Source organism: Somniosus microcephalus, chromosome 18 (genome assembly GCF_052327205.1).
Source record: "Somniosus microcephalus isolate GS21.2 chromosome 18, FLI_Smic_1.0, whole genome shotgun sequence".
Lineage (NCBI taxonomy): Eukaryota > Metazoa > Chordata > Chondrichthyes > Squaliformes > Somniosidae > Somniosus > Somniosus microcephalus.
In genome coordinates this window covers 22,351,763-22,371,837 of record NC_141004.1, presented here as the reverse complement: position 1 = coordinate 22,371,837, position 20,075 = coordinate 22,351,763, and the positions used below count along the sequence as shown (strand labels likewise).

The window sequence follows — 20,075 nt, the reverse complement described above, 5'->3', positions numbered from 1 at the left end:
GGAGAGGCATTTCTTTCAGAGATGGATCAAACTAGGGGAGGGTGGGAGACAAAGAAACCTGCCATTGCCAAAGGTTGACGATCCATTTAGTATTGAAAAGTGAAATGAAGCTCTTTGTGGGTGGCTGTTGATGTGATGTAATGATGAGCTAGGCAATCGTCTATTGCTTTTTGCTCCAATTGGATCTGTATTCGTGTAGAAAACCCATTTTACCAGAGAGAGTCCATTTTGACCTTTCTGCCAGAGACAAGCTCCATATTATTAAGATTGTACTGACCCAGCACGAGATCAGTTATAGGCTGTGTCCTGCTTCATGTACTTTTGTTTTAAAATGTCTAAAAGAGCTTCACACAGTGAATTACTTTTGGGTGGCAATGACTGTTTTTAATGTCGGCAGCCATTCTACACTAGCAACATTTCCACAAACAGTAATAAAAGTGTCACGTTTTGTGTTTAGAACTTAACCTGCCCAGCGGAAGGGGGTAGGTTTGGGGCCGAACTAGTGTTTTATAAAGGTTTAGCATAACTTCCTGGCTTTTGTACTCTAAGCCTCTGTTTATATAGCCCAGGATCCCATATGCTTTATTAACTGCTCTATTAATCTGTCCTGCCACCTTCAAAGATTTGTGCACAAACAGCCCCAGGTCTCTCTGTTCTTACACCCCCTTTAAAATTGTACCATTTAGCTTGTATTGTTTCTCCTCATTCTTCCTACCAAAATATATCACCTCACACTTTTCTGCGTTGAATTTCATCTGCCACGTGTCCGCCCATTCCACTTGGAAATATATCGCGGCTCCTTCATCATTGCTGGGTCAAAATCCTGGAGCTCCCTCCCCAACAGCACTGTGGGAGCACCTTCACTGAACAGACTGCAACGGTTCAAGAAGGCGGCTCACCACCACCTTCTCAAGGGCAACTAGAGATGGGCAATAAATGCTGGCCTTGCCAGCGATGCCTGCATCCCAAGGATGAATAAAAAAAAAATTTTAAGTAATTTACTGTGTGAAACACTTTCAGATATTTTGATATGGTGCTATACAAATGCAACTATTTTTATTTCAATATAAACAATGATGTTGGGGGGGCCAATACAACCAAAAATTGTGTCTGCTGATAGGCCGGGCTTGAAGGGCTGAATGGCCTACTCCTGTTCCTATGTTCCCAGCCTTTGAACCGCTGTAAGTACTGCGTTTCTAGTAACTTTGCCCAACTTCCTTAAAAAATCTCATCTACATTTCACCATTCATAGTCCTGAAAAACGTAGAATCTTTGTTCTAAGCTCTTGTGGTTTAAATCAGTTTAAATATACACCGCTTATGACCTCTGCTTAAACCGATTGAGAAGAAAGGTGAGATTTTACTACAATTGGCACTTACAGGAAAAATAACTTTAAAGAGGAAAGAAATTTAAACAAAAAAAAAGCTAATCATCAGCCGGCCCCAATCGATCAGTTATTCAAAATTTCTAGGTGTGTTTGTATCCCAAGCACCTTAGGCCAACTTAAGACACTTAGGTCGCAAAATTCCTGGGAGTGCATTCTGAGTAGACCAAAGAAACAATTGTAACGTGTTTCAGTCTTTCACTCAGAAAGGAGCCACTTAGCCTCCAAACAAGATTATTGATTCCGGAGAGATCCTTCCAGGAGGCTCAAGTCACCTCTCAATTGGCGTGAGTTCCACCGAGGCCTTTCAAGGATGTAAAAGGGCAGAATTCCCGGGGGTAGCCACGAACTCACTCTGACATGCCCCCCCCTTTGATTCCCCTCCATGCCCCCCCTACCATAATTTAAAAGATCAGTGCCAACAGGGGCAGAATCCCGGCATGACCAGGTTCTGTCCCAGATTCCACAGCCACCCACCCCCCCCCCCCCCCAACTCCTCTCCCTGACCAGAAATCAGGCTTTCCACCTTCTCCAGGCCCCAAGAGCTTTGGGGGCCTGAGGCTTTTTTGCAGGTTACAGGACGTAAGCCAGATGGCCAACAAAACCTTTGGTTCAATAAACAGCATTTAGTTAAACTGATCATGCAGCCGCAATGATGTACAACAGCTTAGCAACAACATTTCTGTCAGCAGTCACAATCACGCATAAAAATAAAGAACCCGGTGTTTTGGTTTCTCTTTTTGCAATAATCAATGCAACAATTGGTCAAAGTCACGGCCTCATTGTGTCAACAGTACCGTTACCCAAGCAGAGGTCTTTCTGCACTTTAAAACTTACTTCCATATAAAGCCGCCTCAGGTTGATCCCAACAAAGAAACATGATCTTGCAATACTCCCTTATTTCTCCTTGGCTACTTAAAATGAGAACGCTTTGCTACAGTATCCTTTGCTAGCAGTATTCGCACAGGCTCCAGCCCCCGTGACGCCCCAAAGCACCTCAGTTTCAGAACACTTCTTTCTAATCATCAGTCACCATGCATGTCGCTTCAGTTTGTACACTTTCCAATTCACGCTGATATCACATGTGGTGCTGACAGCGTGGCTCTTTACAGAATAGAGAGGTTGACTAAAGTCGAATACAGATGGCACATTGACTCATGCGGTAAGTTAGAGGTTGTAGGTGGGGGCAAACTGCTTCTTTTCATGAGGACACCTAGGTCCACCGCCACCCCCCACCCCCCCCAATCCAACCACAAGTGTAGTGAACAGATTACATTTGCTATCATGCAATTGATGAGTCAGTGAGCTGGAAAGTCCAATGCCCTTCACAACACTAACAGTTTCTCAGCATCACTTGGCCAATACTGTCTGTTCTAAAACTGAAGATCATGATTTATTAAACCTTTTATCACAAAGAAACTACGTTGATCTAGGGACACAATAGGAAGAGAAAGCACAGTAGCATTTCTGAAATAGTTTCCCTTCCCTGCCCATTTACCCGTAACTTTTGGCATCGAGTAGGTTTTCAAAAACACTTCATTTTAACTCTTTTCAGCATTCAAAAAAGCATTTAAGGATAACCTTTGTAGTTTTTGCTTGTAATATCTTCCCAATGGTAGGTGTACGCCCACTTCAGAATTTGATTTTCTTTTATTATTTCTGCCTGTTTTCCTCGCCACTTTAATACTTGCTCCACCCCACTCCAACATATCTTTCTTTCAGATTACATAGGATTACATAGGATATATGGCACAGAAACAGGCCATTCGGCCGAACCACTCGAGCCTCCTCCCGTCTTTCCTCATCTAACTCTATAAGCATAACCCTCTATTCCCTTCTCCCTCATATGCTTGTCCAGCCTCCCCTTAAATGCATCTATACTATTCACTTCAACCACTCCCTGTGGGAGCGAGTTCCACATTCTCGACACTCTTTGGGTAAAGAAGTTTCTTCTGAATTCCCTATTGGATTTCTTGGTGACTATCTTATATTGATGGCCTCTAGTTATGCTCTTCCCCACAAGTGGAAACATTCTCTCTGTATCCACTCTATCAAAACCTTTCATAATTTTAAAGACCTCTATTAGGTCACCCCTCAGCCTTCTTTTTTCAAGCAGAAAGAGACCCAGCCTGTTCATCCTTTCCTGATAGGTGTACCCTTGCATTTCTGGTATCATCCTTGTAAATCTTCTCTGCACCCTCTCCAGTGCTTCTATATCCTTTTTATAATATGGAGACCAAAACTGTACACAGTACTCCAAGTGTGGTCTAACTAAGGTTCAATACAGGTTTAGCATAACTTCCCTACTTTTCAATTCTATCCCTCTGGAAATAAACCCTAGTGCCTGGTTTGCTTTTTTTTATGGCCTTGTTAACCTGTGTCGCTACTTTTAGTGATGTGTGCATTTGTACTCCGAGATCCCTTTGCTCCTCTACCCCACCTGAATTCTTGCTGTGACTGGAACTTGACAAGCTAGCATGCTTCAAGTTTTACCCATTCTCCGAGAGAAGATGAATGAGCGAGGGCTTGTCCAACACATTAAGCAAAATGCCACTTGAAAAAGAAAGTGATTTTCAAAATACAAAAACAAGCCTCATTAGATGTAATGTGCATTTGCTCAGATAGCTTGTCACTGCTCAAATTGACTGCAGAACAATGACTATTTTAAGTCTGGTGCAGAAGCTGTTGCCAGGAAAAGAGATACTGACAGTAAGGCCACTGTGTGTGACTGCTAAGATTGGGGCATGCTGCTACAGGTTGAGACAGATGGTGGGAGTGTCATTTCCTTTCCCATGGTACAGGGCTCTACCCGAAGGCACGGTGTCCCACCTACCAGCTTGGCTGAGAATGGGTAAAACTTACAGCACAGTAGCTTGTCAGGCAACTCCAGTCACAATGAGAATTCAGATCTAAAACCACAAGAATGCAAGGCAAGGCGAGAATACTCTTTGAGGGGGAGCGAACTTTATACCAAACCCAGCAACCTGGAGCAAACATAAGATAAAAATAGTTGGAAATTTGAATGGTTACATTCAGCAGCTTAATAAGGTTGTACAGATAACTGATGTTTAACCTAATTGATCTGTATGAAATTATTTTGCTATTTTAACAAAGACAACAACAAACCTGTTTTTTTTTAATTAACTCATTCAGCAACATTTAAACTCAAGCAGCCATTTTCTGTCAACGGAAAACAAAGCAGTGGCAAGTTTTCCGAATTCAACGATAATTTCCCTGAACTAACTAGTGAATGAATCGATCCCATGTCATTGTATCATCCATGTCCACTATCGGGTAAGCTACCAAAACGAATGAACAAATTGGTGGACAGAAAAATCTCTCGCTACGTGACTTAAATGGGGCAGTCTTTCTCTTTCATTTTCCTGCAGTTTTCTTCGCTGCACTGTTTTGATATCTTTCCGTAAATATTTCCAGCGGGAAGATTAGGCAAATGAGTGACGGAGTTATCTGCAAGTTTGATACCAATGTAGCACCTGACATGTAACACTGCTGCACCACCCTGAACATTTTCCATTAGATTTCTCCCTTTGAACACTGAAACTACTCTGGATCTATCGCCTGCCACCCACGCTGGAACAAAAAAGAAGTCTTGCATCAGCAAAATTATTTTTAAGCAAACACAAAGTTAATCGACAAATATAATTTTAGAATTTGCACTACATGGAAGATATAAGTTGTGTAGCCTTAAAAATAACGTACGCCTTACTAAAACCGTCAGAATGCATTATATATCAGTAAAATACTCTTTTTAATTTCACAAATAAAGTTTCCAATAAAGGGTTATCAAAATATTGTAAGAATCAGTTCTTCCTGTCATGTGACATGATGTAAATTTGGGCACGGCAAAATTTGGCAGCAAAAACAGCAAGAGGGAAAACTCAAATATGCAAACCCATGAAAGCAAACTTGTGCACATTATAATTGAATGGGAGGGTACATGCTCCAGGATGTAACAAACGCTTTGGGACCAGATGACTTTCATATAGCATTCAAGCTTTGCGTTCTTGGTTAATGATGTTAGACTTGTGACACAATGCCGGTCATCTATCATACTCCATTTGCACAACTGTAGTCTAAAACAAATAATAAATTGCGGACACTGTATCGATGCTTTACAGCTATTTGCAAATTGGTTGGTTAAAATATATTTGGTCTCTAGAATCTGTGACGCATGCATAACTTTTCTTGGCAAATTGGTATTGATCTATGAGGATTCAACTGTAAAGATCAAAGTTATCTTCATTATTCTCATTTAAATAAATGACAAATATCTCCAGCTGAATGCTATTGCAATCTTAAAATTGCAAGTTCCCACTGCAGTGCCCACTCCAAGTATTATGGGCGGTCTTGAGCTCTGTGCAGCTTTGTTTGGCTGGAATTCTGACTCAAACCGCTCCTGTTTGCAATGCAGTCATTTTGGCTCTATTACCTTTTGGCAAATTCTATTTAATTCCTCCGAAAAAGCATGGACACTTATCATCTTATTAATCAAACAAATACGCTTTCAGATCATATTGAAGCTTTTAGAATCTCCATATCATGTGATGTTTCCAGCTTAAAGCTATCTGGTATTTTGACATCTAACGCATTAGACCTGTGAAGACCAGATTGTGGGGTTTGGTTGCAATAATATTTTCATATAATAGTTGCCTGCTGTTTTTTTTTAGTTAAAATGAGGACATACTCAGATCGCTTTCCCAAATAAATATGTTAAACTCGCTGTTCTACATTCAACACATCCCCTGTTGCATTTGAAAAAAAAATAACTTTGGCTCAATATAGTATTTATTGGTCATATCATAATTTCACTTAATGCTGCAACAAGACTTCCTGTGTAATCAACTCTCCAGAAAACACTCAGTTGATGACTTGATTATAAAAGCAGGAGTTGAAAAGTATTTCTCTGTGTCATGAGCCCAGGACTAGTTAAAGCCATTGTTCCAGATTGTATAATATCATTGGCTTTTTTACACCTATCTGTGTTGCTGTCTTTACTACCCTGCCCACCACTACCACTATTTTCTTACATCTTCATCTCTTTTGACGCTATATTTGTCTCTGTGGATAAAGCTTATTAAAAAAAAGGAAAGATGAGCAAGTCTGGTAGAAGGGTTAACAAGTTTCCTTTGGTTATTTTCTCCACTCAGAGTCTTACTAATATGCTAAAATGTGGTTGCAAAGATGACCTCCGCAAAAGAACAAAAGGTTCTGCTTGTCAAGTGTCAGCTGTGGCTTAGTGGTGGCACTCTCGCCTCTGAGTCAGAAGGTTGTGGGTTCAAGTCCCACTCCAGAGACTTGAGCACAAAATCTAGGCTGACACTCCAGTGCAGTGCTGAGGGAGTGCTGCACTGTCAGAGGTGCCATCTGTCGGATGAGACATTTTCGAAGCACTATTTCGAAGAAGAGCAGGGGAGTTATCTCCAGTGTCCTGGCCAATATTTATCCCACAACCAACATCACAAGAAACAGATTATCTGGTCATTGTCACATTGCTGTCTGTGGGAGCTTGCTGTGTGCATAAGGGCTTCCACGTTTCCCACATGACAACAGTGACTACACTTCAAAAGTACTTCATTGGCTGTAAAGTGCTTTGGGACGTCCTGAGGTCATGAAAGGCGCTATATAAATGCAAGTCTTTCTTTAAGTGCTCATAAGTCCTTATTACAGAACAATCAAGAGAAACTCTTGCAGTGTTGTTCAAGATGTAACAAAGATTGCGTTCATTATTCCCAGTTACACTGGAATTAGCTTTGTGAAGCAGAATCAAGATATCGAAGTTTAAACAGTAACTGACAGAAGCAGTAGCAGACTTGAGGGGAATGTGAGAAGCAACTATATTTTCCTTAAGTTGGCAAGTCTCATCTGACTTGACTCCTAATGCCAACTGAATCCAACTCCACTCCCAGTGTAAACTGATACGTTCAAACAAGCTTACAGTTGACGAGTCCACCACCCTTAATGTGGAGAAGATTGACATATATGAAGATACATTTTTAAGATATGAACAAAATAAATAAAATGCTAATGCAATTGAATGAATTTACAAATTTGAGTATTTTATTTATACCTTAAAAATACTGACACTTATAGCTTCATAAACCATTTATGTCCGTCCTCTCTATGTCAAAATTGGTGGACTTGTCATTTATGAATTTATTCACTGCAGTATGTGAGCTGACCCTGGCATTTTGGGGGTTAAGCTTGGATGTTGTAGTTAGATCTAGTCAGGTTGGGTTTGCCATCAGGAGTCAGGTAAGGTCAGGAATTTGGAAAATCTTCATTGGGCTATTTTGACTAAACTTTGCTCACAACTGGATTAGGAAAAAAAAAACTTTCATTTATATAGCACCTTACAGCAGGTTATCAAAATGCCTTACAATCAATGAATTACTTTTTGAAGTGCAATCACTAGGGTTATGTAGGCAAACTTGGCAGCCAATTTTCACACAGCAGAACGCAACAAAGAGCAAACGAATGAATGACCAGGTAATCTGAAATTGTTGAGGGAGGAATGTTGGTCAGGATTACAGAAATTTTCATCAGTTTTCCTGATCAATAACAAATTGGGTGATTGGATGTAAAGTAGCATTTTTCATATGGCTCCTAATTGGCTGGTTTGCATTTGCTAACGATAATGGATTTGAACTGCAAAAAGTTTGAAAGCAAAATGCATCCCTTAATCTCTCACTTTCCCTTGTTTCATAATTTACATTATTTCCTTTAGTTCAACTTTGATATTCCATTTCTTTACATTGAGGTGCATATGCTGTTTAGATACTCTTTTGATGTGTGTGTGCATTGTTTATTTACTGAATAGGCATGTTTAAATTCAGTAAATAAACAGTAGACTAGACTTTAACACCAGCATTAACCCTTTTGAAATTAATGGATTAACGCCAACATTAACATAATGCCAATAAGAAAATCAAGACTAGTGTTGATACTCTGAGTGCCTATATGCAGTTTAGATATTGATTGAGTGTGTATAGATTGTTTCTGTTCTAAACAGATGGCTATATGTTTTTTATATATTCACTGGCTGGTTATGTGTTACTTAGGTTCTGACTAAGGAAGTATATATATGCTAATGCTGTGTATGCTGCTTATATTGTCACGGTGATACTGATTCTATCCTGAGAGAATTCATACTGTTTACATTGCGCTGAGCACACAGTCCACTCCTGAAAACTGAAGGTTTTTTTGGAATAAAAAAATCAAATTAACCAGTAATAAGAATTAAGCAACTGGAATAAAGCAGCAATTCAGGATTTTTAGCACAATTCAAATTTGATATTCCAAATGATAGAGTTTATTGTGTTTTTTTTTCATTCTTGTAATGTGGGCATTGCTGCCAAGACTGGTATTTATTGCCCATTCCTAGTTGCCCTGAGAATGTAGTGGTGGCGCTTCTTCTTGGACTGGTTTTGATACAACTGAGTGGCTTGCTAGACCACTTCAGAGGGCAGTTAAGAGTCAACCACGTTTATGTTCTGAGGCTGGATATGGTCGTCTTCTTCTTCTTAGGCAGTCCCTCGGAACCGAGGATGACTTGCTTCCACATTAAAAATGAGTTCTCAGGTGACTGATGAGTCCAATGTGGGACCTACAGTCTCTGTCACAGGTGGGGCAGACGGTGGTTGAAGGGGCAGGTGGGTGGGATGCTTGGTATTTATATGGTATTTATATGGTATTTATACTTTGACTAATGATGGATATGATGCATATAGTCTAACCAACGGTGAATATAATGCCTAAAAGTGGACTGATGGCAGATATGCTGTTTACTCTCTGACTAAGGATGGGTATGGTGTCAGGGTGGATATCCTGCTTATAGTCTGACTGAGATTGAATACGCTCTTTATACTGACGGAGGGTGGATATCCTGCTTATCACTTGTGTGGACGTTTTACTATGTTAAAGGCGCTATATAAATACAAGTTGTTGATGTTGAGTGTGGATGGATATATGGGTGGTTATAGTCTTTATATTTGGACTGAAAGTGAATTTGATGCATGTACTCTGAGGATGGCTGTTGGGCTTATATTCTGACTGAGGATGGTTACCGTGCTTGTATTGTAAATGATGGTGGATATGATGTTATACTCTGATTGAAAGCGAACTTGATTTTTATACTCTGAGGGTAGATATGTTGCTTATACACTGACTATGGATGAATAAGGTTTATACACTGACTGTGGCTGGATAAGGTTTATACACACTGTGGGTGGATATTGTGTTTATACACTGACTGGGGCTGAAAATGGTGTTTATATGCTGATTGAGGATGGATTGTGGTGTTTTCACTCTGAGGCTGGGTATGGTGTTTATCTATGATTAAGGGGGATTATGGTGTTTATATTCTGAAGGTGGATATGGTGTTTATACTCTGACTGAAGGTGGATGCAGTGTTTCTACTTTGAGAGGTGTTATGTTCTGATTGGGAGTGAATAACATGTGGCTATGGTGTTTAATCTCTGAGGGTGGCTGTACCCCGTCTGAGGGTGTTTATGATGTTTATAATCTGGGGATGAATCTGGTGTTTATTCCCTACCTGACAGTTTCTATGGTGCTTATGCTATGTCTGAAGATGGATATGATGTTAATACGCTGACTGAAGTTGGATATGTGTTCATTCTTTGAGAAGTGTTTATATTTTCATTGGGCATGAATAATGCATGTTCTGATACATAGAAATATGTAGAAGATACAACATGGAAACAGGCCAATTGGTTCAACCAGTCCTTTTTGACTTATACTCTCCATGCGAGCAAATAGTCCTAATCACATTTACCCACCCTGCTCCCATATCCCTTCATTCCCCTTTCCTTCACCCACCTATCCAAACTTGAATGTTGATAAATTAAGATTTGTTTCCTGCACAGTTTGCTGTGATGTACTTGTGAGTAGGTAAAATGTTCAAAATTCTCTACACCAAAAAAGGGACACCATACTTCATAAGAAATAGGAGCAGGAGTAGGCCATTTGGCCCCTTGAGCCTGCTCCGCCATTCAATAAGATCATGGTTGATCTTCTACCTCATTTCCACTTTCCTACACTGTCCCCATATCCCTTGATTCCCTTAATATTCAAAAATCTATCGATCTCTGTCTTGAATATACTCAACAATTGAGCCTCCACAGCCCTCTGGGGTAGAGAATTCCAAAGATTCACCACCCTCTGAGTGAAGAAATTTCTCCTCATCTTCAGGGACATCCTTATGATCTTCAGTTCTCTGTATCACTTTGCCGCTGACATCTGCCAGGGCAATAGGGGCTCCATAAGAAACCATTGCACATACCCACTATCAGATATTATATTTTCTAAGAGTTTTCCAAAAAGAGACTAAAACAAATACTGATTCTAGTTCTATTCTTTTTAATTACTGTGCTGTTTTAGTATATTGCTGTGTGGTTTTGCTTCAACATATTATTTCAACTGTAAATATATCTGACCAAATAGATTTAGCTAGTCCAATTTAGAATCATAGAATCATAGAAAGTTACAGCACGGAAAGAGGCCATTTCGGCCCATCGTGTCCGCACCGGCCAACAAAGAGCTCTCCAGCCTAATCCCACGTCCCAGCTCTTGGTCCGTAGCCCTGCAGGTCAGAGCATCCCAAGTGCATATCCAAGTACTTTTTAAATGTGGTTAGGGTTTCTGCCTCTACCACCCTTTCAGGCAGTGAGTTCCAGACCCCCACAACCCTCTGGGTGAAGAAATTTCCCCTCAAATCCCCTCTAAACCTTCCCCCAATTACTTTAAACTGTGCCCTCCCCCCCTGGTATTTGACCCCTTTGCTAAGGGAAATAGGTCCTTTCTAGCCACTTTATCTGTGCCCCTCATAATTGTATACACCTCAATAAGGTCTCCCCTCAGCCTTCTCTGTTCCAAGGAAAACAGACCCAGCCTATCCAGTCGATTTGTCAACATGTTATTTTCTGCCTTTGAAGGTTGCAGTATAAACTAGTGGTCAACTGGGAACCCCATGTACTCTCCAGTAAGCAGTTTGCCATGATTCATGGTTTATTGTTGCACTTGGGCATTCTATCCAGTACACATTGACGATGCAGGAATTGGTTCTTATGGGAACTACCAGCTAAAAGTTAGCACGAGTGCCAATGTTGGGGATACGCCTAAACTGTAACATCTATGTTAATTTTTATTTTAACAAAGATCTTAATTGTAAAAACAGAGATAGTTCATGGGGCACACATAACGGTAGCCTTTATGGTACATTATTATTCATTTTATGATTGCTGTTATTTAAGCCTTTTTTCAATGCATTACAATTAACTGTACAGCTTAATTGAATATTATTATAGCAGCCACTGAGGTTTATATAGCAGAAGACTGACTTTGCAGTTTAAAGTATGGCAGCATTCAAAGGACAATCAGAATGAAGAGTGAATTTTTTTGAAGGGAACTTATGCTTTGGTCTAGGGGGGTTATTCGACTGTTGAAAACTAATGTAACAAACTTAACAATTTTTAGAATTAGGCTATCAACACCGTCTTTTCACCATATAGCTGTGGCCAGTAGATACCTGTTGCAAGTACTTCCGGTGTTACACCGGAAGTACTTTTCCTTAAAATATTTTTTTCAATTAATAAACTTTATTGGTGCAATCATATATGAAACTAAATTTAAAACAGATTATCTGGTCACTATCACATCGCTGTTTGTAGGAGCTAGTTGTGTGCAAATCGGCTGCCGCGTTTCCTACAGTGACTACACTTCAAAAGTACTTAATTGGCTGTAAAGCACTTTGGGACGTCCTGAGATCGTGAAAGGCGCTATAGAAATGCAAGTCTTTATTTAACATCAACCCGAGCAGAAAGACGGAATCTCCATTTTAATGTCCAGTTTAAAGGATGATATTTTCAACAATCCTTCTGTGGTACTTCTGCTTGACTGCCATCAATGCAAGACAAATATTGCAGACAATGCAAGTCTTGCACCTGTCACAGGCAAACTAGTCTTAGGTTAAAGAAGGAGTCTCATCACCTGGGCAGTGATTTATCAGTGATTATTGATTACATTATCAGGATACTGTTTGAAGAAGTCACCCATTGTTAAGGAGCTAAACTGACATTATTAGAAATATAGTAACCCAGTAACAGCTCCAAACTAGTGCCCTCAATGTTATCACATTCTGCTTAAACAAAAACATTTAAACATTGTACAATACAAAAGGATAACATTCGTTCCACCCACTTTTGTCGATTTTTTTTCTTTTATCAGTGATCATAGATTACATTATCAGGATGTAATTATGAATTGGAAATCAACTTCGTTAATTAGTATTTATCATAGTTTTTAATAGTGGTTTGATTTTTAAAATGGATCCTAAGGTATGAAATCCCTTTTTCGATAATCCCACAAAAAAGACATTTAGGTACCAATAAGGCAGATCAGTTGTTCAGCATCTAACATAGAACAGTCCATGTATTAACTTAGGCAAGAAGTGACATTTTGTTTTCGTTTTCCTTGCTTTTGTAATCTCCGAAAATGTTATAATTCAAAATTCATCAAATGTTTTTAAATATTGAAAAACAGCATTAATCAAATTTAAATGTAAAATAAATCCAAATTTTCAAGAAGCCTATTTGTCATCATTTATTTCAAAATCATGAAAATATAAAAAATGTATGTAAATAGAACACAGTAAACAGATCAGGTTACTTTATTGATTCGAAATCAATTTTGTTAATTCCAATTTATTTTGTTGCTGACTAAATTATATGAATGCTTAAATTTTCAATAGTTTTCATTAAAAAAAATTCAAATAAATATCAAAATTAAAAGAACAAAAAATATTTTTCATAGTATTTGTTAGCTACATGCTTCAATTTAAGTACATAATTCGTTAAGTATATATGAATTATACCTTCTGTATTCTAATTATGACTTAGTATTAAAAATAGTATTTTCACCTCCAGAGATTCTTGGAAAAAATAGAAACGAAAATCCCTCACAGCACTACTTTATAACAAAACCGTAAAGAAAAATTTAAGCATATTTACATTCTTATTTAAATGTGTATTTAAATGCTGTTAACATTTAAACCTGCACAGAAAATGAATAGAATCAGACTTATTCTGAGCTGTCTTCAGCAAGACAAGTCAAATGTGGTAATAATGTGGTTTACTTTATTAAGTGTATATTTTCTTAGAATTTCATATGATGATTATTTAACTATATTTTGAACATGTATAAGCTTGTAGGAATTCCCCCCCAAAATAATTAATTGCCATGGCAGTCCTCACAGTAATAGCAAAAGGGAGTCCATTATTTATCATTTCTGTAACTGTACAAGAAGTATGTTTTGCTTTGCCAAAATAGCTACTGCAAAAAGATGCAATTTGTACTTTTTAATGTGCAAAAGCGTGCATTGAGTAATAAGCCCCTAGCACCCTGCGCTCTTATGAAAATGTTGACCATTAAAGATGTCACACGTATCATTACAAACTTACTGAAGCAATTAACATTTGCAATTTTGCAAAAAGCCAAGTAAACATCAAAGTGATACAAAAAAAATCTAAAATATAATTTACTTGCTGGCTACAGATTTCAATTTTTAAAATGTGTCTATGAATTTCTTCACTCAGAGGGTGGTGAATCTTTGGAATTCTCTACCCTAGGGGGCTATGGAAGCTCAGTCATTGAGTATATTCAAGACAGAGATTGGTAGATTTTTGAATATTAAGGGAATCAGGGGATATGCAGGGATAGTGGAGGAAAGTGGAGATGAGGTAGATCAGCCATGGTCTTATTGAATGATGGAGCAGGCTTGAGGGGCCAAATGGCCTACTCCAGCTCCTAATTCTTATGTTATGACACCTGCATTACCAGAAAGGCTTAGTGGGGCAATTTATGGGGAAATTATTGACTCAATTAAAAAAAAGGAAAGCTGTAATCTAACTACGTGGGATGCTATGAGTATGAATAGTGTCAGCTGTGGCTCAGTGGGTAGCACACTTGCCTATGAATCAGAAGGTTGTGGTTTAAGTCACTTCAGGGACTTCAGCACAAAAATCTAGGCTGACACTCCAGTGCAGTGCTGAGGGAGTGCTGCACTGCCAGAGATGCCGTCTTTCGAATGAGACGTTAAACCGAGGCCCCGTCTGCTCTCTCAGGTGGACGTAAAAGATCCCATGGCACTATTTTGAAGAAGAGCAGGGGAGTTATCACCGGTGTCCTGGCCAATATTTACCCCTCAATCAACATAACAAAAAAAAAACATTAGTACGATAGCAAAATACTGCAGATGCTGGAAATCCGAAATAACAACAGAAAATGCTGGAAAAACTCAGCAGGCCAGGCAACATTCGTGGAAAGAAAATAGAGTCAACGTTTTGGGTGAAAACCCTTTGTCAAGACTAAAGAAGCACAGGAAATGAAATAGATTAAGAAGTCAACATTATCTGGTCATTAAAACGATAGCAAAATACTGCAGATGCTGGAAATCCGAAATAACAACAGAAAATGCTGGAAAAACTCAGCAGGCCAGGCAACATCCGTGGAGAGAAATTAGAGTCGACGTTTCGGGTCGAAACCCTTTTTCAAAACTGGAAATGAAATGAAATAGATCGAAGGCAGAGCTGCGATAGAACAAAAGAAGTAGAGACATTAAAAGGTATTCAAAACCAGACGAGATGGTAATAGGACAGTGGAGACAAAAGACGGCTCAGATTAGGTGTGAAGTGTACTGGCAGGATGAGAGACAGCTGCCATGTGGGAGAGAGAAAAAAAAAGGAAAGGGGGGGGGAGGGAAAACCCAAAACAAAGGGGTGGGAAAAAAAATATAAGTAAAAATGTAATAGGGGCCGAGGTTATGATCTGAAATTGTTGAACTCGATATTGAGTCCGGAAGGCTGCAAAGTGCCTAATCGGAAGATGAGGTGCTGTTCCTCGAGTTATCTGGTCATTGCTGTTTGTCTGTGTGCAAATTGGCTGCCACATTTCCCACATTACAACAGTGACTCCGCTCCAAAAGTAATTCATTGGCTGTGAAGCGTCTGGTGGTCGTGAAAGGCGCTATATAAATGCAAGTCTTGCTTTCTTTTATGAATTCAAATGTGAAACCTGCAGTCATTAATCATGCATAAAACTATCTTGAATGAGGCTCTCTCTCTCCCCCCTCGCCCTCCTCCCACCACCGCCACTGTCCGCCTTGCAGGCTCAGGGCGGCACGTGCCCGAGCGCGGGCTGGGCTGGGGTGGCGGTGACGTCGGCGGCGCGCCGATTGGCTGGCAGTGTATCCAATTAGCAATCGGGAGGGGGCGGAACACATCGGGTTGCGACATCAACCCGCCCCCTTGTCCCCGGGGGAGCCCCCGGATTGGTCGGGCGCCGCGCGATGGAACGTCAGGTTGCCGGGTGACGGCAGCGCGTTCCAGACGCTCCTCCCCCGGGCCCGGGAAGCTCCTGCCGCCACCTGTCAATCAATCAATCAATCAAGCGGGTCGCGCGCAGGCGCTGCTTGTGTTTCTCCTCCTCCTCCCGCTGCTGCTGCTGCTCGTGTTCCTCCTCCCCTTGTCTGTGCACAGAGGGAGCCCCCAAGTGAACGAAAGCTCATTCGCCACTACCGTCATATGCATGCATGCACGCACACACACACACACACACACACACATACATACATACTCACTCATACAGACAGACATGGAGCTGCTCTGCATGGAGAATGCCCATAGAATCCAGCGAGCCTTCCCGGACCCTACACTCCTTTCTGACCAGCGCGTCCTCCAGAACCTGCTGCACACCGAGGACAGATACATCCCCAGGACCTCTTATTTCAAATGTGTCCAGAAAGAAATCGAGCCCTACATGAGAAAAATGGTAGCATTTTGGATGCTCGAGGTAAAAAAAAAAGTAATGTCCAATTAATGCAGCATTATTATTGTGTAATTGTCTCGAGAGCTTTGCAAAAGTATTTGGGGTTGAGTGCTAAGGAGTATATAGCGGTGTCACATACTTAATTTTATTTTTTTAAGTTATTTTTAAAATATTGCTGCTGGAAGATTAGAAAAGGCGTCGCTTTGATATAGTAACTGCGTACAAGTTTAACAAGCGTTTGCAACTACAGAGAACTGCTTAGAATCGAATGCAAAATTATGCTGAATTTTTAAAGTATTTTTTCCAAAATTTATAAGAACTGATGATGGCTGATAAACAACATGCTGTCGCCATGTTGACTCGACTTAAAAAAAACTTTTCTGCGTTGCTCTATTGGGCTCCAAACTTCGCTTCACTTTCTTATTGCGAAAAGCAGCAACTGGCATGTTATTAATGGGTGTTTTAAGATGTTGCATTTGTATTCTGCGTCTCACAAATTGTCTTTTGCACTGAGTCCGCCGTCTTTACTCCTGGGCTCTTAAATGGTTGGTGCAGAGAGCGAGTTAGACCACCCAAAATTCTTGCATTATACCTTAAATTTCCTCCCTCTAGCAAAACGGTTTGTTGTCATCTGCAGACCCCAACTAAACTTCAGGATTTCTTCTTTATTTACATGTGCAAATTGTCTGTGCCGGTGCAATGGTGTAATTTTCCCGATTTTTTGAAACTTTATTGCGAACAAAAGGTAACTCTGCTGGCAGCCACGCGATATTTTTTATTTAATTTAATTTTAATATTTTTAGAAAAGACGCAGCCGTCAGGGGGAAAGAGGGCTGTTGCAGAGAAATGTCCAATTTTGTAAAAAGCCAATTTTAGGCAGATACTGTGCGTGTGGAAAAAGGGCAGTGTTTTTGACTTGTTTTGCAAATTGTTCGGGTTTATTAGATAAGTTTGCAATGGTGAAAAAATGCATAGGATTGAAATGATTTAGGCTTTTAAAATCAAATGGATGTGTTGGCTGATGACCACTTTTCGTCGTTTTTTTGCCTATCTTAGGTGTGCGAAGAGCAGAAATGCGAAGAGGAAGTCTTTCTGTTGGCGATGAATTATCTGGATAGATTTTTATCTTCGGTTCCTACCAGAAAATGTCACCTCCAGCTGCTAGGGGCAGTCTGCATGTTTCTAGCTTCAAAACTGAAAGAAACGATCCCCCTGACAGCTGAGAAACTCTGCATTTACACAGACAATTCAATCATCCCAGAAGACCTCCTGGTAAATTCACCAATATTTCAGCAATTTGACACATTTTATTTTTGCACTTTAAAAAAAAATCTATTACAGAGCCTCACTGGGAAAGACCAGGTCAAAGATAGATTGCTTAGTAATTCGTTTAACTTTTTAAAAAAAAACTCAGATGCACAGGAACTGTAAGTGCTAACTTTATGTCTAAGGTGGAAAGTCTCCGACAGTTTTTAAAAAAAAAAAGAGGACCCTCTATACAAGTTGAGTAATTTGTGCTGGCGGTGGTTGCAGTTATTGATCAGAATGCAGCCGAGAGTTACACTCACGACTAAGCTTTTGTCGCCCTCTAGTGCAAAGTGTGCAAGCCCACCCTGCTTGCACCTACGTGCTTTCAAATCATGCAATGCGATAATAATTTTACAATTAATAATCCTTGGCTCTAGTTTGTCCTGAACAGTGAAATATGATCCATGCAGTCCTATCAGCAAAAGCTACAGAATATGGATAGTGTAAGATGCATTGGATTTTGGACTGAATATTTATATTTTGCAACCATTTTATTATATATTATGCACTATTATTATACATATATTCTATAGAATCGGGATGAAAAAGTCAGTCTAATTGTTTGAGATATGTTAAGTGTTGTGCACTTTGAGCTGATCAAAGGTTACATGCCTGCAGGGCTTAAATTTATAAGTTAAGGCTTTTATCAATTAGGAAATGTACGGGGCCACGAAGTCCTTTCTGGGGTTTCCAAAACTTACAAGAATATATTCTTTATTTAAAAAAAAAAAAAAAAATTTTTAAACTTTAGTGCAGCATGCTCTTAAGTCACTAGGCCCCTCCCACTTCCATAGTTCTCTTGGGACAGTTGTTGTGGAGAGCCTGTTGCATCCGTCTGTGTACAACACACTACTATGGTAACTGGGTCAGCAGGACCACACAGATGCCGGTTCTTCACCTAGCATCCTCCAGAGATGGAAAGTGGTTACCGTTTTTAAAATGGGAAGCAGAGTTTTCTTTTTGTTCCCCCGTTACAGTCATGCTCTTGTATATTTGTTTGCAATACTACCATAGTTTGTTCTACTGACGCCAGACAGGATATTTTCAGGAACTTTACTTTGGAACAGTTGTTAACGAATGCTTCGCTAAGTTTTCACCAACGTTGCTTCTTGCACTAGTTAAACTGATTTTAGAATTAGGAGCAATGAAATGTGAACTACTGGATGCTAAAACAAACAGCAGCTGGTGAACCTCGTAAATACATGATCTGTGAAGTTCTGCTCCTTCAACTCTTGCAGTCCCAAATAAAGTGGAGCTTGTGATTGCAGTTAGCTGCACACATATGCAGAGCTTCAAGTGTTAATGCAGCGCTTGACAACACCAAGACCTAGTGCTGGATCCTGTGTAAGAGATAAGTGACTAGTGGTTATGTGGCCATTTACATGGCAAATTCTTTGCTTGGAGTCCTATCACAATTCTGCACATTTGTCAAATTTGGATGACGCTCCCTAACTCTGCTTCTTTTATCTACTTTCATTTGGTACTGGTAATATCCAGGATCTATACTGCAGGACTTTTGTCTGTGAACAAAACAAAAATGTGGGATTCTGTTTCTCTGGTAAGTAATAATTACTAGGAAAAGACAGTGCCTGGCTCTGTTACTGTGCCGTACCTCTGCTCTGTTACATCTGCTCTTCCATGAGCTATCCGATTTATAAAAAAAAAAAAAAAAAATCATGGAAACACTTATAAAAAGCTTGTTTCAGCGCAGTTTCATTTTATGGACCCGTGTCCAAAAGGATTTCCAGTTGTCGCATCCCTCAGTTCTCTAGTTGGATGCAGTAGATGTATTAATACGTTGATTGTGCGCACTGTGGATGTACAGAATGGTTCGCAGCGGAGAGGTATCTGAACAGAATGACTTGGTGCAAATGAAAGTCAATCCAATAACTGTCCATATTAATAACCAGACACGCTGTCTAATAGCTAAGTGGGTAACTGCTCCGCAGGATGTGGTGTTGAGCCGTACAGAAAGTGTTAGTTGAGCTCATTTGGCCTCTGCCCCTATGCTAAAGGGGGTGGGGGGAAGACAGGAAAATCACCTATTTTTCCCATTCCTGATCACAATCCAGTGACTCTCACTGGGAAGTGAGTGTGGATCAGTACAGGATTAGTTGCACGAGCTCCCTAACTCCCTGGTTCTTTTATCTACTTCCATTTACAGCTCGTAATATCCAGGAGCTATACTACAGAAGTTAATTCGCAGGAGTGGTAAATTGAAGGGACAAACTGCTCTCTTGAGAAGGACATTATTCAACTTGAGAAAGAAACACCAATTTCTTTATGGCGAATGCAAATATTTAATTTTTCATTTCCCATTCCCATCCACACAGTGGAATGGCCAAGTGTTAATTCCCATTCAGAGTGCCTAGGTTATGAATCCTGGCCTCGAGTTTCATTCGCATTCATCAGTAACTGCCGTTTCTCAGAAAGGAGTGCTTTTCAATAATGGAGCGCTTCACTGGGAAATCTGAAGTCCACACACTCTCACCTCTGGCTGCAAGGATGAGAATTTTCCAATTTT

At 39.9% G+C, this 20,075-nt stretch overlaps 1 protein-coding gene across 5 annotated transcripts in view; it reads left to right on the top strand.

Moving 5' to 3' along the window:
• The window catches only part of ccnd3 (cyclin D3), a 327,947-nt gene that overhangs the window by 265,742 nt on the left and 42,130 nt on the right, over positions 1–20,075 (top strand). Inside the window, exons 1-2 of one of the 5 annotated variants that reach the window (XM_086011209.1) lie at positions 15,891–16,279; positions 17,300–17,515. In XM_086011209.1, coding sequence (XP_085867335.1) covers positions 16,004–16,279; positions 17,300–17,515 — 492 coding nt within the window. In that variant the 5' untranslated portion in view covers positions 15,891–16,003. Of the gene's footprint in view, positions 1–15,890; positions 16,280–16,852; positions 16,989–17,299; positions 17,516–17,580; positions 19,110–20,075 lie in introns of those variants that run through there. The other 4 variants (XM_086011210.1, XM_086011211.1, XM_086011207.1 and 1 more) reach the window with 4 other exon arrangements.